The following is a 27,139-nucleotide window of genomic DNA, read 5'->3' as shown; positions in this document are numbered from 1 at the left end:
TATTTTTAGGTCCTATCAGATCTGTTACTAATTAAGGTTCTCCTCACTACAGGAATCTTCAGCCACTTGTTGAAGATACGTGCTCACATTTCAAATTTTAGCTCTAACTTCTAGAAGCTGATATTTGTACCTTCCTAATGTAGTTTGGAAACAGATCTAACCCTTGAACGTAAGCCTCATACAGTAAATAGACCAGTATAATACCGCATAGGTAGTAACAGGCATAGTTTTCTACGTTGTCTTTTGAAGTACAAAAACGTTTTCACACACACAGATGTCAGAAGACAGCTGACAGTAGTTTCTGAATGAATACTGTAGACAAAACTCTAATTTCTAAAATAAGATCAGCTTCTCAGATTCCCTTCCTCTTCATGTACAAGTTACGTGCCTTTAACTGACTCTTTCTCATGAGCCACTCAAATCCTGGACAGCTTTCTTGAATCTAAAGATTTGGACTTCAGCAGTGATGCCTCTTCACTTTAGAAATGAAAGACAATAAACAATTTAACAGTTTAGTGCTCCTTACCTGCCAGAGTTTTGCAGGCAGGTAGGAATACCAAATAAAGCAAAAAATCCGAACAGCAGCTGGTGCCTTTTTAAAGAATGACTGAACTTATAGCTAGTAGGTGCACCACAGATAGAATATTTATGTGTATTATCTCATCTTCCTTGCTTGCAATTTCTTTATCACCACAGGTGACATTACAACTTTTAACAAGTCATGCCTAACTTCGTGCATCCTGTGTCAGGCTGTGTCATTTATTCATTGTTTCTGTAGTATGTCTAAAATCCTCATCTGTTAAGGCAGCAGATATATTACACATTTTAAGCACTTTTCATTCCCCTGAGCACCATTACTCATGCATTCAAAAATGCAGGTGCTGGGGCATTCTTCCGTGATCATCATTCAAGTATACCACTCCCCTTCACCACATGAAACGACTCTTTGCTTGTAAAGACTGCTGTAGTTTAACATCACCCTGCATCACCTCATGTTTTATCAAGCTGGCATTTCCTGATTTCATTCTGCTAATGATCTCACTCTTGCTCTCTCACTTGGCACATATGTCCTTTTCCCTGCCTCCTGATTCTGCTTGAGAAATGGTAAGGATAATCTACAGGCATATTATTGTATTCTGTTTAAAAAAAAAATGAAACAAAAAAACCAACTCACACCTGGAGCAGCCTGGCTCTAGCTGGGAATGTTTAACTACAGAAGAAAGCCAAGGTGACAGTATGAAGGAAACACCAAGCGCACATGAACCCTTGAGAAGACAATGCTGATACAAAACCCGAGTTACTAGAACTTGAAGAGAATGTTATGTATGATATTTCAGCATCAGGGTTGGAGACACACACAGCAAAAGGAACTGGAACTGCTTGTTTACAAATTCTCCTCTGGTTGCTAGTGCAGAAAATTAATGGGCGATGTGGCTGAAATTTTAAAATGACTTATTGTATCATTTTAGGAAAGTTCAGGAAGGCTAGGAAAAAAAATCAGAGGCAAAACCACTTTGCAGAAAATTTCACTACCTCTTTCCAAATCATTGTCAACTCAACCAAAAAAACCCAAAACAAACCACCACCAAAAAAATCAGCATGCTAACTTGTTACCTGTCAGTGTCAGAATAGATAATGCACAAGAGAGGGAAATACTTAATGTGTACAACATACATCCAAACTACATCTAATATACGCTTATCAGCTCTGTGCCTACCTACAGACCATGGGGGAAAAAAGGTCATCACAGAGATTTGATCTGAATTATGTATATTGAAGGCCCCTCTGCTCCTACAGCCCCCCCCCAATTGCTAAACTTCTAAAATACAGTGACAACTTTCTAACTCACTTGCACATTTTGATGACATTCTATATAAACAGAGAAGAGTACAACTTAAGATACCATTAATCCTGGAGGTACTCTGAAACACTGGTTAACATGAACTGACATGCCTTAGCTCCGACAGTATGTAGAAGTAGATACTACTTTTTAGAAGGAAAAAAGGAAAAAAGCAGGAGAACAGGCAAAGACCTCGACCTTAATTCTCAGAATAAAGAATCGTTGTACAGACGATATATTTTATATAAAAAAAAAATCTGACTATTTGTATTCTATCTTACATGTCATTTCTCGCTTCTTTCTAACATGTGCCTGTGAATCATGGTATAATCCAGCCTTGAATTCTTATTAGATCCCAAGTGTTACTACCTGTCCCGGTTTCAGCTGGGACAGAGCTAATTTTCTTCCTAGTAGCTGGTATAGTGCTATGTTTTGGGTTCAGCATTAGAAGTAACACACTGATGTTTTCAGTTGTTGCTAAGTAGTGTTTAGACCAAGTCAAGAATTTTTCAGCTTCTGATGCCCAGCCAGCAAGAAAGCTGGAGGGGCACAAGAAGTTAGGAGGGGACACAGCCAGGGCAGCTGACCCAAACTGGCCAAAGGGGTATTCCATACCATGTTGACGTCATGCCCAGTATATAAACTGGGGGAGTTGGCTGGGGAATCGCAGCTCGGGACTAACTCAGCATCGGTCAGTGAGTGGTGAGCAATTTGCATTGTGCATCATTTGTTTTGTATATTACAATCCTTCTATTATTATTATTATTTTATTCCTTTCTGTCCTATTAAACTGTCTTTATCTCAACCCAAAAGTTTTACTTTTTTTTCATTTGCTCCCCCATCCCACTGGGGTGGGGGTAGCGAACGAGTGGCTGCATGGTACTTGGTTGCTGGCTGGGGTTAAACCACAACACTACCCTAAAACCAGAGATTATGCTCCTAGGCTTTTCTTTTCAGTAATACATAAGGAACTCATTACTGTATTTCTGTTAAAATGAGCATGTACATAAATACACGGGCACATGCAGAGCTGCCACTGTGACAAAAAAGTACATTTCCAAGTTTTGGCTTTACAACAGTTTCACTAGCATTCAAACCTATAAATAAAAAACATTAAGGAAAAATAAGAAGTTGAAAAGAAATTGAGAACTTTAGTACAAATTAAAAAAACCCAGTGGGATTCTGAAAACTATCCAGGCACCCACCAGGAACATGAAAATATCTTTCCTTTCCATAATTTAGAAGCACTCAACTTTATTTTTTTTGTTTGTTTGTTTTGGTGTTTTTTTGTTTGTTTGTTTTCTATTTTACTGTAAAAAATCATAGATTTTTAAACTTAAAGACAGTACTTAACAGTAGAGAAGGCCTGTATATATTCTCACCCAGTACTACTCTGCCTTACCTTTGTTGAAGCATGATTCCTTACTCACAGGACAGCCAGCTACCTGTGAGTGCTGGTCAAAGTCTTGTATCTGTACGCTTACTTCCCTCTAACTACACATAGCTGTTTCCTGGCTAGAAAAAACCCTTGCACTGATAATTGCTACTGCTCTTAATCTGGAAGCACTAAGAAGCTGCCAACAGTCAGCATAATTTGACTTTATTATTGACTCTTGGGTTTTGATTTTTATAATCTGTTAATTATGCAAATAATTAAGATATTAATAGATTTATTCCCTAATATTTTTCTAATCCACTGTTTATGATCCATATTTTGATGAATAAATTCAACAACTGAATTCAAATAGAATATAATCTGTGTTTAGCTGGAACATGTCAGAAAACATCCAGACTTTAACTGAATGAAAACACAGAGAAAATGACCTAGCTTATACCTCTGGGCATTTTGCACTATTTACTCACCTTATTAAAAATGTCTACAATTAATTCCCATTCAGCTTCTAGTCATTGGTTCTTCCACAAAGCAACTGTTAGTCTGTTACCTATTTTTGGCCTCCTAAATATTTATACATCATGAAATCATCACTCAGTCTTCTAAAATGAAGGGAAAGGGTTTTAATAACACTTGCTTCAGTGCCAGATTTTTTCTGTAACTTTTTTTCATTCAAAAATCACCAAATCAATATGCTAATTCTGTGGACTGTCAATTAACCCTTTGCTTTCCATTTCCATTCTGTTTTGTTTTGACCTCTGGCATACGAAGATGTGCAAAAAGATTTGTAGTTAAAGATTCCCTAAAACCAGGCCTTTTTTAAACAGCATTTTAAATAGGAAAAGACAGTTTGAGAGAGAAATGTTGTCTACTCCTTATTTGCAAAAGTAAGTATTTTTAGCTTTTCTTGATTACTTTTTTTTTTTAAGAAGTTGCTTTTATTGATGTTTCCTTTAAGCCTCAGTTGCATTGTAGCTCCTTCCACAAAACAAACCCCACAAACATTATTCATTTTTAAACCATCTAGCCCCAATTTGTCCACTGGGTAAAAGGATAATGTTACTTTAGTAACATTCTCTTCATGTAAACCAGTATTAGCTCCTTTGCAAAATGCGTTCTGCTAGTACTAATGTGTAGTTGACCTAATAAGTTCACCTATCTTAATTGTGAAACCTTCCAGCAATATTTTAAATCTAAGTACATAGGCTTGCTCATAATGTGAAAGGAAAGACAAGTCTCATACTTACTGAGTTTGTGTTGCTGGCAAAGAACGTCTTATGATAGAATGAACTTGTCTGTAAACATCCAACTTCGACATGCATCGGCAGGACGTGTGATTGGCAAAACTGACGGTTACAGGTTTGGGGCCATGAGAAAGAGGCACTGTGATCTCAAACAACTATAAAAGGGAAACCAAAGCAAAGCACTTTTTTTATAGGTCAGTAACAGTACAACTAAAAGTAATATAAGGACATACAAAAAAGCTATAAGGAATTTAAGTTTAGGTTTTTGTTCTCTACCATCATGCAGTGGCATATTCAATTATACTGCTAAATAATCATTATGTGCAAAATGAATACAATAGCTATGGCATGACAATTAATGTTTTTAGTGTTAAACCCTGTTACGTGCCTGTTTGCTTGGTATAACATTTAAACTACTGTTAAAAGACAAAAATGTACAAAGAACTCATTTTTCTAGAGGAAATGACTTCAAATTGGCAGCCTTTTAAAAAATCTAAAATGTAACATTTGGAAGGTGCTTCAAAGTTGGAAAACAAGAATAGTTTAAAAAGGGGGTAAGCTACAACCTAATATATCAGTTGCACCATTACAAAAGCTTGCGTAAAACAGCAACATATTGGACTCGGATTAAAACATTTCTGGATGAACAAGTTTTGAACTGCAGCATACGATGTTTTTGACTTTCCAGTATTTGTATCAATGCAAGTTATAGGGTTACCCTAATGGAATGCATCTTGAACTGTAATTTTTTTTCCAAGACATTAAGAAATAGCCACTATTAATAAAATAATAATGTATGTGAATGAAAAAAATCCTCATTTTAGTGGGAAATGTAGTTCAACGGGTGGAAGAGGACAACTTAAGTGATACCTTGTGGAAAAACTGAACATGTGATAACAGACAGACTCATTTCAGTATTCAATTCAGGACATCTACTTTATCAGACTAAGAAGGTTTCACTGTAAGACTCAAATCTCAATAGTTAGGGCAAATACTTTAGGTCAATGTCTTAAAAAAATCTATTTTGGTAGTATTTTTAATAAGATAATAGTGCACTGTTGCCTTTTAGGTGTTTAGTCACTTTTCCAAGCATATTCAAGAATATTCCTGGATCTTCTGGGGACTTTACTATCTTTAAAAACATTGTCGTTGGTTATTATTCTAGTTTCAGTTGATGAGACTGTATAACAAAACTTTAATTTTTAGCTGAGATCTATCTTCAAGGCTTTTTTTATAATCAATAACTTTATAGTATGGCATATAGGCAGCATGCAAATATAATCAAAATATTGGTAATTTTAAATTATTCAAAATATGAAGTACATCTACAGGATGTCCCGAAAACAGTACCTTGCACGGAAGTACACAAGTGAGACTGAGTACTAACAAGCATGCATGTGCAGCGGTATGGGATGTATTCACCAAGCACCCACAGGTAAAAAGGCACTTGCACAGCCAACAATAAAGCTCATACTATTCGTATACCTAACCTATGCAACTTTAAATTGTATAAAGCATCAACTCTGATAGATATTTTCTGTTTTACAAAACAAATTTTGACATTATTGAGTAACTAGATCTTTAAAAAGTTTAACATTGGGAGTGTCATCATAAAGGAACAGAAATGGCAAAAGTATTATATTTGCATTTTACTCTGTTACAGAAAATTACAATGCTATTATTTTTGCTGCAGAAAGTACCACATCCCCTATATTAGTTTTAAATGTGGGGTTTTTTTCTTCACTACAATCTAAAAATGCAAACTGGTATATGTTTACTTCTGTAGAAGGAAAACAAAAACAGAAAATAGTTTCCTGCATCTTTCAAATACTGATGAAAAAAACCTATCCATCTAGGGAGCCACCATGAAAAGAGTTTCTCTTGTTAGAGTGACTTCTAGCCAAAGCATATTAACATTTGGATTCTTGCTCCAGCTGCAAAATAAGTAACGCTTCTTAAAATTGTGATCTGGAGTCATTAATAAGATAAGGGCACAAGTCCACGTCTAGTTTAAAGTTTGGTACCAATAAAATGAATGCCTAATTATCACCAGACATACCTCCAGGGTTTTCACTAAGTTCAACACAGGCTTCTGGAAAGAGACTTTCTAATCAACATTTTATTATACTTATAATCCTTTTTGGCTTCCAAACCAATATTGGCTCCTTTACCCTCATCTATTATAAAAGCTCCTTTAAATTAATCACAAAAGGCATTCTTACCAAGATGCCTCATCCCAAAAGAGCAATAATCATAACACAGAGTTATCATTTTCATATTAATAGTTTATATGAAAATAGCTTTATGTACTTATTCATTTCTTTTAAAAATATCCACCTACTTGAAGGCCATCATAGTTTTTTTTATGATGCACAAACTAACCAGGAAAATGAAGAGGAGGAAGGTGGTGTTGTAGATAAAGAGACAGAAAGGACCATGTTTATGAAAAATAGCTTTCATTTCTGCATACAGTACAGATTTGAGAAAATACATGCTGAGTTCGATTATCTGTTTTTTTAAATACTGATCTTTAATCAGATAACAAAACTCACCTACATATGCTTCAAGACTTGTATCTTTTTTTTAAACAAGTTGCGCATTGAGAAGGACAGCCCAACTGTTGAGGCCTCTGAAAATCTGGAGAGCTAAGAATCTACAGATGCAAAAGCCTTTACTGTATTAGATAACTTGTATGAAAACTGATTCTTAAAAGACATATATGAATTGAGGGGCAGAACAAAGAGTATGGACTTAATTACAATATTACACACAAAAAGAGAATCTTGTTTTCTCTGCTCTCTTACATTATGAACTTGCTTTTCCAAAGCTGAAGGTAAAAACCCACTGTAGGGGGAACTGAGAAAACTTAGAAACTGAAGATAAGTAGGATTCTTTGTGTGGACCAAACTGTAGCTGACTAGAAAAAAGGGCATGTTCTGTTCTTCCTCTGCTGTTGGAGTAGATCAGCTTGCCATGCTGTAAAGCGTAGCAGACTCCAGACTGCTGGAGATGGCAGTGTAAGACTGTTGCTACAATTCCAAACCACCTAAAAGAGGTCCCTGTCAGCCCAGCTGTCCTCCTGTTTGGCTTCAGGCACGCACTGAGAGAAATTTCACTAAAACACCTGAGACATACCAATTGTAAGCGGCAATGATGGTGAACGTGAATTATCTTAATCTACATTTATTCTTCCATTTAAACGGTGAATCAACACTTCAGTTGTGCAATGCAAAAAAAGCCTAGTTAAACAATGTAAAGGTAGACTGGCTTCCTTGACATCACTGAATTACCTTCAGTCTGTTCAACTAAATTCTCTTAATAGCAATGTATTTTACATCACCCAATAGTAGCCACTGCTTATACATAAAGTCAAAAAAACTAAGCTAACTATTTATGTTAGAGATTATATTATATTTGGTATTACATTTCTAGCCTTCACTTTTAGAAAGTGCTTAAGAATATGAACCAGATCTATTTTCATTAATGGAAATGATGGAAGTGAAATACTGGGGTTGGAATTATTGATTTGTTCTTCCTACACTATTGCCTGTACATGCTATTAGGATACTATATTCTGATGCATGCTGAAAAAGGAGATATTTATTCTTCTCTTCTGATCATGAAAATATATCAAGCAGAGATTTCACAAGAAATAAATTCTTGAAAAGTAGTCTGTTATAGAAAATGTATTTAATATTCAGAATAATTCAGTTTAAATAATCTCTGGCATTTTAAAATAAGATCCATTCTAAAGAAAATCTATATTCTGCTCTCAGCTGTGATAGCAGCATCTCTAAATCCAATGAAGCTATTTACACATAAGTGAATAAACTCTCAATATACATAAGCTAGGTTTGCATTATCTTAATAAATAATTTCAAATTAGGTAAGATCTGACCTTGTGTAACGCTTTCTGGTTTTCCTAACTGCTAATTTATTTGTTCCTCATCTTCCTCATCCAATAGAACAATAAGCTCAACATCTATTGTCACTACAGGGCATGTTGGCAACATGTAACAGCCAAATTTCAGTACCTAGAAAGGATATTTCTATGAGAAATAGAAACCATAACATCTGTGTGTGAGGCTGGTTCTTGACTACCTTCTTTTCTGGCAACATTGCTGGTTGTAGGTACTATTGCTGGTACCCACGTTGCCCAAATGGGTACCTCTTCTTGGAGATCAGATGGCTTATATTTCTGTCTGATCCCTCTTTCAGTAAAGGATTGGTTTTACTGTATTCTCAGAGGCCGAAATCTTCTCCTCCTTCCAAAATTCAAATCGTAGTAAAAATCAGACTAACTCACACTACAGGAAATAGGGAAAAGACATTTCCTGCAGGTCTGTTCTTCAGGGATCAATGCCTAAAGACAAACATTCAGGACTAAAGACTGCAAAGAATGACCTTCAGTCCCCAGAAGAACACGAGATCTGACAGGAGTAGGAATTAGGACAGTTTCTTCAAAGTGGAGAGCTTCTATTGCTTGCAGTTTTCAAAAAAATGTTAGTAATTACAGTACATTAAACCGCAAATTAAAGTACATTAAATGAGTACTGCTAGAGTTAGAGGAAAAATACTCAAAAGTTAAAAGAAAAAAATTAGGACTCAACTTGCCCGTGCTGTCCTGTACATTTGTACTACCAACTCTGCAGTGTTAGGAAACCAGTGGAAAAGAACAACTGAAGCAGTATGTGATAGCATAACTAAAAAATATTATATATAACAGAGAAAAAAACCCCAAATTAAACCACACAAAATCACAGTTAAGCTCTGTCCTAACCTCTTTCACAGAAGCTGGTATCGTAAACATAAGAGAGTAACACACTGTTAATCCCAGCATATAACACATACTAATGGAAGTTCTATGTCACTAAAGGAACAGTTGAAAACCATACACAGTTAATGCATTTCACAAGAACTTAACACATGCCATTCAGCCAGTCTAAGTCTGTTTTGTCACAGACAACCAGACGGCAGGTTTTCCAGTCTTTCTCACCATTTCTAATATTTCTCTTCAAAGTACTGTGTTCAGCCCTTGTCTCCGTAGGTCTTCACCCAATATGACGATTCTCCATGCTAACCTCCCCTCATTTCAGCCCAACCAAAGTTTCCCTTTCAGCCAGCCCACAAAGCTTGATTTCCCTTCCCTCTTTTTGGGCTCCTTAGCATAATTTTTAGCATTCTGACACATGCACATCTTGTCCCAGCTACTTGTGGATCAACCAGGTTTCTTCCTTCCCAACAAGACAAAGGTGGGTGTATCAGCGATGGGCTCTCCCTAGAAGGTGGGATTTAGGTGCCTAGATCTGAACTGCATCAGATTTTTGTTCAGCCCCAAGTTATAAAGTCTTCTAGTTACAAATAAATTCAAGTCTCCCAACAGTTCCATTTGCCTCCTAGGTCTTTTTTTTTAACATTCAGAAGTATACAGATTGTCTCAAAGGTAAAAACCCCACACTTGCCAAATATAAACAAACAAGTATCATATCCTTTACCTAAGATAAGGGAACATGAACATTTTTTTTCAGATAAAAAACAAAATCCGGATTTTTAACGGTAAAGCCATATACACTTCTTTCTCACTCTGGTCTAAGAAAAAGCAGTACTACCACTTTTGCTTTGAAGCAAAAAACTGAAAAGTAAAAACAACACATCAAGCTGAGGCAGGCATCTGGCAGAGAAAATTTCAACCCTTATTGTTAAAGAACAGCAGAATTAGGCTGACAATGACAATAGAGTTTATAATGGAGTATGTTGGATAATCTTACTATTGGGCTACTTAAATGAGAGTTGTTTACCATTGAACAAGATTATGTGTGACTATAAATGTTTTTTCCCCATTTTTCTCTGTCATGAAAAAATTCAAGAGCCTTGTACAGTAAATGCCTTAAATGGAAATTGTGTGCTAAAACCATGACAGTCATTGGTACTATATGTTGTTTTAAACTACCTGTTTTAAAAACGAGTTTTGGTTGCAGGACATTTTTTTTTAATCCTTTTTTGAGGATATGTATTTTCTGTAGTTCCCACTGACCATTACCAAGATGACTTTATATCTATCTTTCAACCTAGCCAAACTTGAAACTTTCATCTTAAAAAATGAAGGAAGGTCATTTTTCTTCATACATTTGGATTACACAATCTGTAATAAGGTGTATTTTAGGCTTAATAATTAACCTTTGTTCCACTGCACCAGCCAAAATTAAAAGGCAGCATATCCTACAGACCCAAATGTCAGCTTCATATGCTTGTATTTCCTGCCTCCCAGGACGGACAGGTATATAATTAAAGAACTTTTCAGACTAATACAAAGATAAGTGAATAATCGTAATAACTTTTACAATCATGTGTGCAACTTACAAACAAATTTTTTCCCTGGATTTTCGTTCTTTTACACCTCAGTTCTTTAAATCCTTGAAGATCAGTGCATATGATCTGTACTGTACTTCTCAGGTGAGAAGCACAGCAAGAGGACACTGGGCAAAGGTGTCCTGAAACGCTCACCCAACCAGACTTAGACTTTGGTACTCCACAACCTGCAATTACTGTGATGCCAAGTGCACCAGTCCCCTGTCTTCTCAACCTTGTTATTTTTTCAGCCATGCTTGCCAGAGCTTCCAGGCCAGAGCTGCGTGGTCCCACAGACCACCCTGTAGTAGGCTCTTTTCAGTTCCCACACTGGCAGTGCTCTTCCTTTAGCCATTTATAGAACTGGCGTGGAGAACAGAAACAAGGGTGGGACCAGAGTCTGGTCCACAACCTAGAGCTCAGCAGGATTTTAACCTTTAACAAAAAAAAAACCCCAAACCCCAAAAAAACCCCAAACAACAACAACAACAAATCTAACAGCAGACAGGAATCTCTGAATGCTTGACCAAAAGCGCTATCAGAATTCCTGTAAAAAAAAATTTCCAGCACTATCAGAATTCCTGTAAAAAAAAATTTCCCATATATTCCTCCTCACTGATCCTTAGAAAGGCATGTATTTTTGATCCACTGTGTTGATAGCTCCTTCTTTAGACTAGAAGGACTTCATGCCATGCTTTCCAGAAAAACTGTTGATTTCTATACAAAGTATTTCTTTGCTTCAGTGGCTAAATTAATTTATTCATCACTATTATCACATGTGCCAAAATCCATTGTACCAGCACACATAAAATTATTATTATGATCACTAACTTCCGAAATATAAAATAATCAAACCTGTTATTTTTGTACCACGATGAGGGAAGCTTATCATTCTAGATACTTTTCAAACATAGGATTTATGTATGATTTTTTTTCCCAGATTTACATTAACTACACCATGTTCTTCTGAATGGACTGTGGTTTATTTTGGCAAGTTTCCCTTAAATTGATTGACTCTCAGTTTCCATCACTTGTGATCTTTGCACTTCCTAAAGTGTCAGTAAGGCTGGCCAAATATAACCAGTGTAACAGAGCACATTGTGTCTAGAGAGATTTTTAAGTTAGGGATATAAGACTGTTTTCAAAAGTCTGAACATCTCTATACTGGAAAGAATGAAAATAAGCTATTTGAAAAATGGTACATCATCATTATTTATTTTACTACCTAACTTTTCTGAAAACACAGTATTTCAAGGCTTATGTGTGATACAAGAATTAGTAACTTATCTGATATAATACATTTCATATCTGTTTAATATGCTTGGGTTCTTATTCTATCTTTCTATATTTGAATCACTTCTCCCCCGAAATTTTAACAAAAAACATTTGGAAATTATACTGATATATCTCCCACTATTAATAGTACCTACTATATCACTACAATCGTCAGTCTGTTTAATATAGAAAAATGCATGGGAAAAGGCATAAATGGTAAAGCTCAAAACGACCGAAAATTCTTGTGACATATGCATCTCCAAATTGTGTAAAGGAACACCATGTACATCTCAAATATGGCAAACAATTTCAAGCTCTTAACTTGTTTCCTGTGAGAAAAGTTCCTCTAAATCTAATTTCAAACTGCTTGGAAAGACATTTTCCCTTGAGGGACTATTACTGTAACCATGAAACAAGAAGATTTAGGACCTTTACATCAAATGATCTGAAAGAAGCCAAAAAACTGTCCATCCCACCAGGCAAGAGGAATAATGGAATGAGATGGCTCTGACATCTTCTCACTGCTTCCCTTCAACCTATAAGCAAGTACCTATAGGTGGGGCATAAAAAAAGTACAGCTGAGGGACAGGCTGTTGCTGCACCAGGTAGTTCCAATCTTTTAACTGCTTTTGAATTACTCATGTCATGGAAAGAGAGAACAGATGTTTGAATAATAATGAATTAGAGATAAAACCAACACAACCGCACCACAAAACTAAAACCCAACCAACCACCTTCCACACAGACCTTCATTAGACAAGCTACCACCCTACAAAGTTGGGCTATTGCAATGCCACGGATAAAACAAAAAAATAGATCTACTGCATTTTATGATTTAGCCTAGGGGGTCCTCAAATGTTTTCACAGACCTCATACCACATCTTAATTAAAAAATTGTCTCATATCCCAATCATGATTGTATAAACACCACTCAGCAACTACAGAAACAGTCTTTGTGGAAAAAACGGTATTAAAAGCAAAGCAGAATACTTCTCTATTTTTCTCTTAATAAAGTTAAGTAGCTGGAAAGGAGGAACACAGCCCAAACTAGAGAACTATTGACCTCTCTCTGGACCACCACAGTGTTCCACAAGTCAGTCTGGGAACATCTGACCTAGTCCATTCTCCTGGCAATCGATTTGCTCCCCATAAAAATAATTTCTATGCTTAGCTCTTTTAAATTAATTTTGATGAAAGCTGATATCAACTTTCTTTAGATTTTAATGTCTGGAACCAATGCCAGAGCTTGCCCTCACAGTAAGACCTCCAGCTGAAAAGTTAATTTCCCATTAAGTACTTTTTCTGCAGGATGAACAATATGAAGTTATCTTACAGAGTTTATGCACCAAAAGTAAAGCTACAAAAATGGTGACTTATGAAAAAACAGAAGATGCCTGGTTACTAACCATTTGTCCTCATTTCATTCAGGAAATAAAAGGAAAACAGTAGCGAAAATAGGTGTGTAGGGTACCTGAATTCCACAGAAGGGTCTTGAATCCAATACTTTTTTCTTCCTAATTCTCATCTGATATAGGGTAAGCTGTGGTCACATAACTTTAAAAAGATTTGAGATGATGACAGATGAAGAGATATAGCTATAGCTCTCTTCCTTTATTAAGGTTTTTTTAAAAACTGCATTCTGTCAAGGACCAGATAAAACTGGAAAGCAGAAGCAAGACAGAAAACTCAGAGATTAAATTGCTTGCTTTTACAGAATAGTTAAGAAAACAAAACAATGCTATTGCCTCTTTCTTCTTTCTGAGAAGTCCTTTAAAATTTTCCTTTTCAGAGTCTCTCAAATCTTTTAACTAATCCTATACCATCTTACCACCAATGACATCAAGAACTTAAAAAAGAAACTCAGTACTAAACATTTTCTACTAGCAAAAAAAAAAAAAAAAAAAAAATTACTTCACTCAACAGATATGAACAGAAAGATGAATAGAAAAGGATTATTTACCCCAAACTGACATGGTGCTGAAAGACCAGGAAATCTGTGCTAAATGGAACAACTCTCTGTAACTAGATCATCCTTTATTCCAGTAAGCTAAACTTTACAAATACAAGCCAAAAAAAAAAAAAAAAGAAAAAAAAAAAAAGAGTCATATTTCTTAGTTTGTAACATGAAAATTATATTTGCATCTTTCAAGCAACTGGAATTAGGACAGCTGTTTGTGGGAATTACTATGGGCTTGAACAAAATCAGTGTTGTAGTTTTCGTTGTTTAAGCTATCTGAGTTACATTATTCCTGTGCTGTGTGGCTGTCTACCACTAGCTTAAATTTAGGATTGAAAATTCTTGGTAGAATATACCATTTCAGACAGACAGATTTGGTGAGAAATGAGGACAGAAAATGTAGTAAAAAAAATGAGTTGGTTTTTTTCTGTTTTCTTCATGACCCCTTTTCCTAATACCCTCTCAAGAAGGCTCAGAGCACTCAGAAACTTCATGATAAAGAAATGACATTTCCATGGGCTACTATTTTATATTTGGCTATACAGTTGTGTATCTTCCTTATAAATATGTACTGCATTTTCAGCTAGATGAATCTAGTTGAAAAAGGAAGCAGGATTTATGCTAAAATTAGTTTTCTTCGAAGTATCAGAAAGATGAGGTAAAAAGCAAAAAAGGCCACAACCAACAAAAACCCTACCAAATACTGTAATAAAAGCAAAATACCCCGGCAGATATTTTGAAGTGTGACTATTTTTACATTATTTTTGAGGGAAATGTTGTAAGATAATTGTGATAATTGTAATAGCTACTTAAAATAGAATAATGTGTGCCTGTGTTCCCTTCAAAGGCAGCTCACAGGCTCAACGCATAATCTCTGCACACTCCTGATCACTAGCCCTCAACTTGAGGAATCAAAACCACACATACACCTGAGGAAGATGCATTAAAATAAAATTAATAGGTACATTAATACAGTAAAGTTCAGTTCCTAAAAGTCTTTATTTGCAACATGTATCCTGTCTGCCCATGTTCTAAAACAGTCTTCACTAATAAAATTACAGGATAGTTTTCCAGAGAGTGCTTGCCTCATACAGCAGGCAAATGGTAGATGCAAGAAAAAGCATAGAATTAAGTTTCATGGATAATCTCAAAACTGAGAACAGGACATCATAATTTACTACTTATTTTTCTCTCTTCCCTGCCCCCCCCCCAGAAAAAAAGAAAGAATATATTTGAGGGAAAAGAGCGTTAACCACCTTCTTCCAGACAGTAGTCTTTTCAGCTGTTTTTCCTATGTATTCTGGAACTGATTTTTTTCCTTCCTTATAGTAGCAATAAAAAGGTTTAAAATATGCATGATCACAAATGGATTTGCAAGGAGCACGGAGTGAGAACTTACTGTCTTGCTGATGTAATTTGTGCTGATATTCATACACTGGAGTCCTTCACTGTTGCAGCAACCTCCACATCTGTAGATGGATACACATGGGGGTTTAAAGAAGGTGTTTGTAGTTGCTCCAAACTCTTTTCCCACATCCACACACACTTCACGTGGCATGCACTGAGTTTTTCTCCATTCAGTATCAATACCTGCCAAGTTACAGGGAATTTCATATGTTATAAAGTAACTGTTTAAAAACAATACTCTCCTGCAGTAAATTAGTAGAGTTTTTTTTTTTAAGTTTAGAACCAGAATATGCATTACTAGAGTCAACACCCTTTATTCAGTGTCATACACATCTCTCTGTGTTAACGTCTAGCTAATTTTATTTCTTCATAGAGATGTGACATATTGTCATGGAGAAGAAAAGTCACAGTGTAGCTAAGAGGGAACCTAACAAGGTTGGGCAGATCTTATGACACAGAATCATAGAATTATAGAACGGTTTGTGTTTAAAGTTCATCTAGTCCACTGCCCCTGCAATGAGCTGGGACATCCTCAACTAGATCAGGTTGCTCAGAGCCCCATCCAACCTGACCTTGAGTGTTTTCAAGGATGGGGCATCTACCACTTCTCTGGACAACCTATTCCAGTGTTTCACCAACCTCACTGTAAAAAATGTCTTCCTTATATCTAGTCTAAATCTATCCTTGTTTAGTTTAAAACCATTACCCCTTGTTCTATCGCAACAGGCCCTGCTAAAATCTTTGTCCCCATCTTTCTTATAGGCCCCCTTTAGGTACTGGAAGGCTCCTCTAAGGTCTCCCCGGAGCCTTCTTTTCTCCAGGCTGAACCACCCCAACTCTCTCAGCCTGTCTTCATAGGAGAGGTGCTCCAGCCCCCTGATCACCTTTGTGGCCCTCCTCCGGACTCAATTCAACAGGTCCATGTCCTTCTGATGCTGGGGGCCCCAGAGCTGAACGCAATACTCCAGGTGGGGTCTCATGAAGGTGGAATAGATGGGAAGAATCACCTCCCTCAACCTGCTGGCCAGCAGCTAAAGCTGTACATGTCCTTCCTCCTATGTCTGAGGTTAGTCTCACCTTGAGTGAAATCTAAAGAAGTACTGCCCATCTCTGCAAAGTAATTTTAACTGGTTCCACACAGTACTTCACTTGTATACTATATAGTAGAAACATTAAATTTGATGCCTACACACTTAACATGAAATTAGTTTGAATAAGTTTACCTTGTTAGCTGCAAGAGTATAACTTAAAGCAAAAGGTTATTATTTAGCAATTATATACTCCATATGATTTAATCTGAAAGTGACATTTGTGCACAGATTATCCACACAAATTTGGGCAAACATTTTACATCGTGTCATACAGCCTTTTACCAAATACAATCTTACTCTAAACAGCCATAACACTTGCAGTTGTACAGGCTCCTTTAGTCTCTCTTGGTGCCAGTTTTTGGTAGGCTATTCCGCAAAAACGGAAATTTCACCTAATGTGTACCTTAAAGTCTCCATTAAGGTACATGATTTCCAATATCACATAAAAAAATACACCTCCTGCTATAAATACCTGTGTTTTTCTGCCTGCAAGCGCTTCCTTCAACTGTAAGCTAATATATTTATATCCAGGCCATCTGAAACGCTAAGGGGTATTGACATACTGGTTTGAAAGCTGTTTTTTTTCTGATTTGAGCGTAAGATCATGACAACTGCCCTCTTGTAACAGGAAAAATCTACAAGTGGATTATTTAGCATCCTAAAGCAATAACGTGTAAGAGAAGAAAGCATTACCATCTGTGACGTAATTGCAGAAAATGAGCAGAAACAGTTCAATGAATCCAACTATTAGTGCCCTCTCTGCTTTCTGCAAAATTGTTACAACCTCTACAAAGCAGAATTCCTTATACCTGAAGATAAACACTTAACTTCCTGCACCTACTGAGCTGAGAAAGCAGTCTATATCTTTCTTACAATGGATGTACCAAAAATACATTTGCGGAGCAATTTATTTCATTATGGGAAGGTTGACTCTCAAAGATTTTTATATTATAGACATGACATCAGATCAAACTGCTGAGGTTGGTTTACTGACAATGCTTAGTTTTTAAAATATTTTTGACACAAGTGAGAAGCCTTCGGATTTTAATTTTTATTTATTGTGTGTTAGAACATATTTTGTGTCCTGTACTTACTTTTCAGGATCTCTGCATTATAGTGTGCTGCAGCAAATTTCAGGGAATCATCTGATCTTGTGTCAAAGCTGGAGTGTTCCCTGTTGTGTTGCCAACCTCCTTTCCTCAACTGACATTTGAACATTTTCCAGTATTCTGGGTAAAGTACTGTCATGAGTTCATCCACACTGGACACAGACCGCAACTGCTCTTCCAGGTCTTTGCTTGCATGAGCCTGTCAAAGTAACATGCAAGATTAATTACTTTCTCTATTACACAAGGTTTGCTGGAAACTAGCCTGAAAAACAACTCATACATTGTAAAATAAAGTTGTGCTCAAAGGGGTCCTCATTATAAAAACAGCTTTTGTCAGTCAGTGCCAACAGTACTATATTGACAAATATTGAAATGTTTTGCTTCTCCCACTAATTCTTTATCACACCTGTAGCTGAAAACATCTGTTTGAGAAAGGAGCTATAGAATTAAGCCTATACCAGTACAATTTGAAGATTTATATATTGAAAAAAAAAGAGAAGGCATTTTTATCCTGGAAAGAAAAGTTTTTATGATAAAATTTTGAATACTTAAACCCCAAAACATTTACATGATGTTCATGTTATTTAATATCACATACTCTCAAAGTCACACCAAATTTTTGCCCATTTTCCCTTAGTCCAGGAAAATTGAAACAACCAGAAATGCAAAAACGGTTAAATTTGAAAAAAGAAGAAAATAATTCATGTTATTTTGTACCTTTTTTAGGGGAAATGTTAATAAGCAAGTCCTGTTATAAAGCATTAATCCTTAAATCAGTATGAGTCAAGGACTTTGGTACCTTTAAGAGAATCTGAACTGCACACTCCATCACTGCTAAGAGTTTCAACTGAAACTCTTTAGGACTTTAAGCACTACACTCCTTAACTTCTTGTTTGAAGAGTAGCCTCAAATCCTGTAATATCGCGTTCTTATTTGCTGGCTTTTACGCAAACTCATTGCAATTGCATTTTTCGGAAAGACTACAATTCAAATTTACATTCTAATTTCTCACTTATCTGAAAGATTCTTCTGTCCTCTTAGATGAAACAATATACTGCATCAAAGGACTCCTGTTATTCCCTGCCCACCCTTCTCATCCATGAACTGCTGACTTCCCAAAGGGAAGGGCAGTAAGGAGAAAGAAAAATACTGAAGAACCTTTAGCCACTTTCTCAGCCTACGTGGCCCTTAGATGGCAGTATGAGACACAAAATATAGAGGTAGACTCTGTAAAAAGTGTCTAGCAACTCGCTGCAGACTCTGTAAAGTTTACTGCAAAACTGTTGCTCTAGTCCAAAAAACACCAGGCTGTAACAGTGTAAAACCTGTGTCTAAAACCAGAAATGTGAAACTATAGAAATTGAAATTTGAGTTTCCTTATCAAACTCCACTACTAACAAAAAATAAGTTCTTTCAATTCAGTGATTTTGAACATTACACAAGTAAAACAACCAGTTCTGAACCAGCTCACCTCAAACAAAACTGCTCCTTGTCTCACAAACAACTAAAAGAGTACAAAATGGCACATGCTGTTGCATCCACTTCCTTATCAGCTGTCAAATACAGGAGAAATGCCTCAGGGCAAGGCAGATTCACAGAACTCATCTCCCTAAGTACAGTTAAACACAGAAGCCGAAGCTAACACAGATTTCAAAGTCATTTTCTACGTCGAAGTGTTATGATGTTAAAAAACATGTTTTCACTAAAGCCTCACTAAACCACAGCGTCACGACACACTACTTTGTCCTGGGAGATTTCAACAATCAAGCTATCGGTCTCAGAAACACAGTCATTCGGGACTTCATCTCTTTCCTTGCCTCCATAGGAAGGGTCATCTCTTACCCAAGCCACCCAGCAAGTGGTATCTTGGGGCCTTGCCTTCAAATTTGTTGGCAACACGGGGCATCGTGCTCCCCACCACCCCTGCTCTCCTTGCAGGTTCCCAATCAGTAAGTCACAGACAAAAACCCAAGCTGAACAAACAATTCATTCAGCCACCGTCTGCTTGTTTTCATCTCTCCCGAGAGGTGAAAAGAGCAGGGTTGGAGTAGCCTCCTCCCTGCCAGACTGTTTCCCGAGGGTGCTGCGGCACGTGCCCCTTGAGTATCGGGAAGCGGGTCGCTGCAGCAGCGCAGCGAACGCCAGCGTGGCAGATGCCCGTCTGCCACGTGGTGGGAACACCTACAGCGTGGGAGGTCTCGGTGCGGAGGCGGCCGGCGCGTGTATCCCGTCACGAGGCTGGGTGCCAGTCCATCGTGGAAAAGGCACAGAATGGAAACCGTGTTTAGGCATCCAGTAGGTGATCCTAGGAGGCCCTAGCAGATCGTGGGGGTGACGTGGAAAGGGAGTCCAACCAAAGGTTCACCAACCTTCCATGAATCCCTTGAAAGCCTGGGCAAAATGTTGGCTATTGCTATTTCAGATATTCAAAGTACAGGCCTAGATTGACAGAAAAGTAAGTACTGAAACTCAAAATTACTTAGTTGATAAGAAGGCAGGGTATGGAGCAGGAAAGATGTTATATTTGTTAGAAATACTGTGTGTTGATAAAATCCTCTTTGGTCAGGAAATCAAGCCACGTCTTTCCAGCTGGACAGAAAATCTGATATACACGTATAAAATATGTATGAACAAAAGTCAAAACATGAAAAAAGTAGTGGCTTAATAAAGTATTGTATCAAATTTAATACAGTACTGTTTTCAACTGCATTTCTTCCTGGATATTCTATGGGCCAGAGTGGCATGTGCCTACTACATGAAGTGGTCACTTAATATGAACAAAAAGAAAACAATTTCTGAGGCGGATATATAGAATTAATTTTTTTTAAAAAATGAATCATCATTCTTGCATCTGAATTATTTTGTGCTTAGTTTAATAAAGCCATTTGCTTGTACCGATGACTTCAATTCAAACTTACAAATATGCTGTGGAAAACCAGCTTGATCACTAGAAGGCCTTTGTTCTCTCCCCTCTTCTGATTTAGCAAGAAAGGGAGAAGGAAATCCATACATTTATACTAAATACAGTACACGCGGTGTCCAGATAGGAAAAAAAATAAAATAGAAAAAATATGTTGATTTTTCAATATGTTTCCTATATTACCTTGACACAGATCATTGATTTCATCCTGGTAAATTCACTGTAAGTTGATATATTTTTTAACTGCAGCAAATTATTCTCATCTGTGTCAAACTGTTTAAAGGAACACACACGTAAAGAGCTTGTGGAGTGATTTAATTTTGTACAAGAGTCAAACTTTATTGTTGACATGAACATCAAACGAAATCTTAAGTTCTGGTTGATTAGAAATTTTTGAGAGGAATGCAACTGCTTCTGTAAATGTAATAGTTGTCTGGCAAAATTTTTTATGTTGTCCAAATTTTGGTTAATTTCACAAAAATATACTGTCTCGGTCCCTACATTTTATTTTAAATTCCTTGCTTCTTCTTAATTGTGCACTGGATTTTAGTGTAGGGCAGAAAAAAAAACCACCCTCAAAATGGTTTTGCAGTGGAAATCCAGACTTCAACACCTATTTAGAATTTATGACAAGACACAAAGAAAGTGACAACAAAAATCTACTACAAATCAGAGGAGCTCTAATTTTTCATTAATCTTATGCAAACCCAGATTACTGAAGTTTAAAGAGATAGTTTGTAGATGCAATTACTGTCACCAAGCCAGTTAAGCCCAAATGTAATCTTAAACTAAAAAGAAAAAAAAAAAATTGTTCTATTGGCTGAAAGTAATATAATGTTAACAAATATTGTGATAAGAGAAATTCTACAACTTTTAGGACCAAAGCAAGCTTTCTGATAAGTGTAAACGATCCATCGATTTTCATATAAACAGTTGCAGTGCACTCCACATGAAATCCTGGACCAACTACTTAACGTTTTACTGGCAAGACATTCTGGGATCTATATTCTACACTGAGAAGGAAGCAGGAAATTGTGCCATCTGTGCCTGCAGAGGAAGGAGTTTCCTCTGTCCCATGTCTTCTATTTTCTTTGCTCAGTTAAAGGGTTCTTCTTCTTGAGTCAGTTAAGGGGTTGGAGTTTGTGCCGCCTTTTTTTTTTTTTTTTTTTTTAAAGCACCACCACTCCCTTCATAAGTGCTTATCTCTGTCCGTTGGTTGGCCATTCCACTGTTTTTCTCATTTTTACAGATTATCAATGTTGTCCTGCATGATCACTTAAAAATGCTAGAAGCTATATTCTGGAGAAAGATGTTAACTAAACCTTTGACTAGCCAATCTCTACAAGATGATACATGATATTGAGCAAAACAACAACTTAAAAATACAAGAATGAATGCAGAATACATTAAAGACAAGCTTGCTTCATTTCACTTCTTCCACACTATTTCCTGAGGAACAGGGGAAATGACAAATACACATATAAATAAAGCAGTAAAGCTTGATGACAAGTGCGCTCTCACTATTATTTATTTAACTTAGGTACATTTAATTCTATCAAAGTATGTTTTTCACAATGTGGCTTCCCATTACATGGTATGTCCAGTTTTTAATAAAATTATAGCTTGCAAGGGCAGGGGCAGGATACCAAATAGGTTCTACATCCATTAACAAAATCAAATCCATAATAGACTTTCCACGCATTACATTATTTGTCTTTCACATGTCCCCACTGTCTGCCTCTATTATTAATAACAAAGGTCAGAACACTTAATATTTGGCAGCATGCTTGACACATAATTGATGGTGTAATGTGCTGTAACAGTACTTTATGCATCTGCTCCGACTATAGTTGTCAGCTCATTTCATTTTCAAGGATTTTGTTGACAATTCTTAATAGGAAAATGCTGTCTATAACATCCCCTCCATTTTAATATGCTTATATTCTGCATTTGACTGACTGAAATATATTAAAAATCAAGTAGTTAAATCCGAATGTTGAAACAGCGTGCAAGCAAATGGAAATATTGCAAAAGAAAAGTTTGTATAAACACTTCACTTGCATAATATTTTATTGCAATTTTCATGTATTTCAGTGCTAGTTTTTTGGAAGTTGGTGACAGTAAAAAAAGAAAATATTCTAATTAAATATCTTAGCCATAGTTAAGAATTACGTTCTACTTTTTTGTCCACCTCTATGATCATGCTAGATTAGCCCTGATTTTGATCTCACATGCACCAATTTGTCACTAATAAAACTGAATGACTGTCCGCAGTTGCAATCTTTTAAGTTACCATTCAATATAGTAACAAAATAGTGCCTTACAGAATAATTTTTTATTTCACGTTACTTTACATAAGTAGTAAGACCACTGCAGTTAATTTGAACTAAATCAAAACATCATGAGAACAGCAGAGAGATTAGAATCGGTCTCTGTTCCAAAAAGCTTACAAAGCACATTAGACAAACATAAAAAGTAAGAATAAAAGTATAAAATAAATACAATGGTGTGAACTATATTATGCTTTAAGTGACCTGTATTCATTCTGGCATTTTAAATACCAATAACACCACCAGGCAAAGAAAACAAATAAATGGCAGGGACAAGGCGGGGGGAGAATGTACAAAGCAGATAGGCAGGGAAAAATGAATGAGTTTGAGGAGAGATTTGAAAGAGAATTTGTTAAAAAGGAAGAAAAAGACATTGGCTATGAGTTTCATTTCTATGTTATACATTACATTTTTTTTCTTTTGACTGGAACAGTTTTGGAAAGGAGATGCATAAACTGCTAGCAAAACATTCCAGGCTTATATTGTTTAATATTGCTCTCCTGTTTATGAGTACAAGCATATAAGCTGAGGTAGGTAGTGTAAAATTTCCATTTTAAGGGAAATTCAATTTTTATGCAAGTCAGCATCTTCCAGGTAATATTTTATTTATATATTCTTAGAAAATGCTGAAAAACATATCTAAGATTACAGGTTTGCACAAAGGCACTTATGTAGGTCCTTCAGTGAAACATTTAGCTGCTACTGAGGTTCTGAAACACACTTCTTGGCTGGTGCTTATTCCTCAAGTACCTGCATTCCTGAATGGTTCTCAACCTTCCCTAATAAAATGCCAGTACTTTCATCCATTCAAAGGGAATTACTTCTGAAAATACCCTTTTTTGATCTGAGTCTGATTTCCCTGGGAAGCACAGAAAGAGAGGAAAAAAATATTTCTAGCTGCTTTCTAGAGCAATTCCCTGCTCTGCTGCCTGGTTTCCTTAGAAGCTCATCTTAGGTGGGCAGTTTTCCCAGGTTTCTATGAGCCTGGGTGATTAAGACACTGCTGTAGGTAACATGGCATCTGATACAATTAGAGATGGTAATACCCCAGTGCCACAGGAGAAATCCATACAATCTAGACACGCATGAATGCGTGCACAGACATGGGAAAAGGTGTCAAATACCATTCCTGACTATGATGGAAAGCAGTTTTGAGAAAGAGGGTTGGGAGCACCTTAGCCAGACACTGAATATCTATGACCTTTTCTGAAGCAATTTCACAACTAGGTTACAGTAACAGAAAGGGTTTTGTTTTCATGCACTTCAGACTGATCTTTGAAATTTGCATTGTTCCACAGCAGTAGTCTTCAACTTGTGTTCATAAATCCCTGCAGACTATTTCTAAGAATACAGCAAGTCACAATTGCAAAATAAAATACAAAAATCAAGCCTGTTATCAATAGACTCAATTCACTATTCAGGAGCTCGCATTACACGAGCCCACAAATTAAAGGTCAAAGGCTGCACAGCAGTCATGGAAATTGGTAGGATAACCATTTGCTGTCTAAGCGCAGCTGCATCTGGATTGTTTAATTGATTCCCAGACTCATACTGAAGCTTCCAGCTAGCATTTCAAATAGATTGGGAATCAATAAGGATTTGGATTATTGCTGCCGAAAGGCTTACATCTGATTAAATCTTGGAGACACCAGGCAGCGCAATCTGTACCAGATGAGATTTGTGTATTATTTTCTTGGTCATCCGCAGCTACAGTGATCAGTGGTGACAAATGCAAGGATCACTGTGCATGACCAGAAGAAAGGGGAAACCATTTGTAAGTAAAAAAAATTTGTAAAGCAAAAATAAAGGACAACATTGTGATGACTGCTGGGTTATCAAGGTGGCTAACAGACACAGCAATCCGCCAGAAAGGAGACAGCGAGCAGCATGAGAACACCAGCGCCCTCTGCAACACAGCCACTGCAGCCGGCGACGCTCTGGTGCCAACTGCATGTGCCCTGACTACAAGGCATCTGGATTGATGCCACATGGCAGTTCTGTAGAATTTGACACGTTATAAAAACAGTAAGCTCATTTTGAATACTTTTATGCAACTTTTAACTAACACTGAGGAAAGCGAAGCATGCAATTCTGAAAAGAAAACTTAAGTACTTAGAAATTGAACTCCAGCTAAAAATTCTAGTTGTAAGATCTTACTCTCTCAGAAAAAGATAAAACTCCAGTTAAGCAATTTGTTTAATCGTTTGAATATTGCTAGTTTTTTAAAATACCCTGTGACCTTCTGTTTTCCCTCCAACAGTCAGACTCTCTCATTAAAATCAGTACACAAGAATAAACTACCAGGCCTTTATAAGAAGATTGTTTATTTTCAGTCTTTACTGACCTTTCTTTGGTATTATCATTACTTTTATTAGCAACTGCCATCAGCTTTGTCAGTAAAAGCAAACAAATACGGAGACAGTTCTTAACAAAAACTATTAACATGGTAACACCGCAATTACCTGTCATCCCTTCAGCAGCTGTAACACAGCCAGTGAGAATTAAAAACTTTCTTAGTATCAAGAACAGACTTACTAGGCGGAAAGGTAAGGGACAACCCCTTCATTTTAATTTAAATGCCAGCCCATTCTGAGATACTGCTTGAGCACAGTATGTGTGCCATGCAAAGGCACCCTAGACCCTAATTAGTTGGTGAGAAGTATGAGTTCTGGCCACGTGTCAAGTGATGGGCTTCAAAAAGGCAGTAGGTACAGCTTTAAAGTAATGTTTTCTATTCTACATGTCAATGGTACATACAAAAAGATTTCACTAAGAGCTGGAATAAGAAATTGCACATTCTTAAGAACATTTCTGAGTTATGCTGAACACGTAGGCTACAGCATATGGTGTGTTCTCACTGTGATGAGAGTATTTAGTTTTCAATTCAATGCTCTTGTTTATTCTTGAATTTCTAACAGCGTGGCTACTCATAGGACAGAAGGATTACATGAACACATCACCTCTTATCATTGTTGTATAATTTCTCTCACTACTAAGTAACCTTCCTTTTCACTGAGTTTTTAAAATCACTATTTGAAGCCCTAAGCAAATGCAATTAATCCATGTTCTAAATATTTAGCAACAGGTCACAGCAATTTCTTGAATTAACTACACTTTTGAAATGGTTCTTAAAATAAATAATTTCTCAGGCCATGAAACAAGATCAATTGAATTTCAAAGAAAAACTTGAACTTTATTCCTAAACAAATGTCTTAATCTAATAGGACGTGATTTCTGTATTGTTAAACAAGCCTTGCAGAGTTTACAGATCTGTACAGAAATATTAATCAGAAGACCACCAACCTTGTCACATTGCCTATTTCAACAAATATTCCAGCTATAAACACAATACAATACTTAAAAGCTAAAGAATAACAAGCAAGTTGTAACACAGCAATTCCAGTTGCAAAATCTTTGTTTTAAATTATTACAAACGAGTTTTATATATATGAAAATGGGAACACATAATGGCTCTTAGAAGCCTGTGTTTTTAATTAAATTTTAGAGTTTCTAAGTGTATGCCATTAAAATGATAGTATTATCTGATTATTTTATTCAGCATCATGTTTCTTCAGTTCATTTTACACAAGTCGTTAAAAAAAAGTATATTTGGTACCTCAAAGCAACACGCCAGACTACTACATCACACAGCTAAGCCTTTGCTAACAAAGGCATTAAATTATGAGATTTCATTAACAAAATACCAGAAGAAGCTTTTATTTTTGTTGTCAAAGTACTACCCAAATATTTTATGTGAAGGTTCTTTACTAATGCAGACAAAAGAAAGAGATCATCTGAATTTCATTAGCCTGAGGTAGGTACACAACGCAAAGGACCTGCTACCCACCACCCACTTGTGCTCACCCTGATAATCTGGGTTTGAAATCTGTTCCATCCTAAATTCTGTGTGGAACATTCTTTGGATCACCATCTGACATCTGTTACAGAGAAGTTATACAGAAACAAAAACACTTGTTTAGACATTGAGCCTATAATACTTTTTCCCTTGCCTTTTGATGCTGCAGGAAAAAATAGCCAGACAACAGAGAAAGCACTATCCAATCTTAATCCCAAAATTCCAAATGGATTAGAACAGTACAAAGAGAAGAAGATTTATTTTCAAGCCTTTAAGTACAACACTGCATTGAAAGCATTTTAAAAACAAAAGACAATAACAAAATCCTTCATCCCCACACAAAGCCATAGTATTCCATTAAGAGCAAAT

At 36.4% G+C, this 27,139-nt stretch overlaps 1 protein-coding gene across 1 annotated transcript in view; it reads right to left on the bottom strand.

Moving 5' to 3' along the window:
• The window catches only part of VEGFC (vascular endothelial growth factor C), an 82,647-nt gene that overhangs the window by 6,354 nt on the left and 49,154 nt on the right, over positions 1 to 27,139 (bottom strand). The window contains exons 2-4 of the mRNA XM_075028141.1: positions 17,650 to 17,863; positions 15,457 to 15,647; positions 4,481 to 4,632 (exon numbers count right to left, since the gene is read on the bottom strand). Of these exons, the coding sequence (XP_074884242.1) occupies positions 4,481 to 4,632; positions 15,457 to 15,647; positions 17,650 to 17,863 (557 nt within the window). The remainder of the gene's footprint in view (positions 1 to 4,480; positions 4,633 to 15,456; positions 15,648 to 17,649; positions 17,864 to 27,139) is intronic.

Source organism: Buteo buteo, chromosome 1 (genome assembly GCF_964188355.1).
Source record: "Buteo buteo chromosome 1, bButBut1.hap1.1, whole genome shotgun sequence".
NCBI lineage: Eukaryota > Metazoa > Chordata > Aves > Accipitriformes > Accipitridae > Buteo > Buteo buteo.
This window is presented reverse-complemented; position numbering and strand designations above follow the sequence as displayed.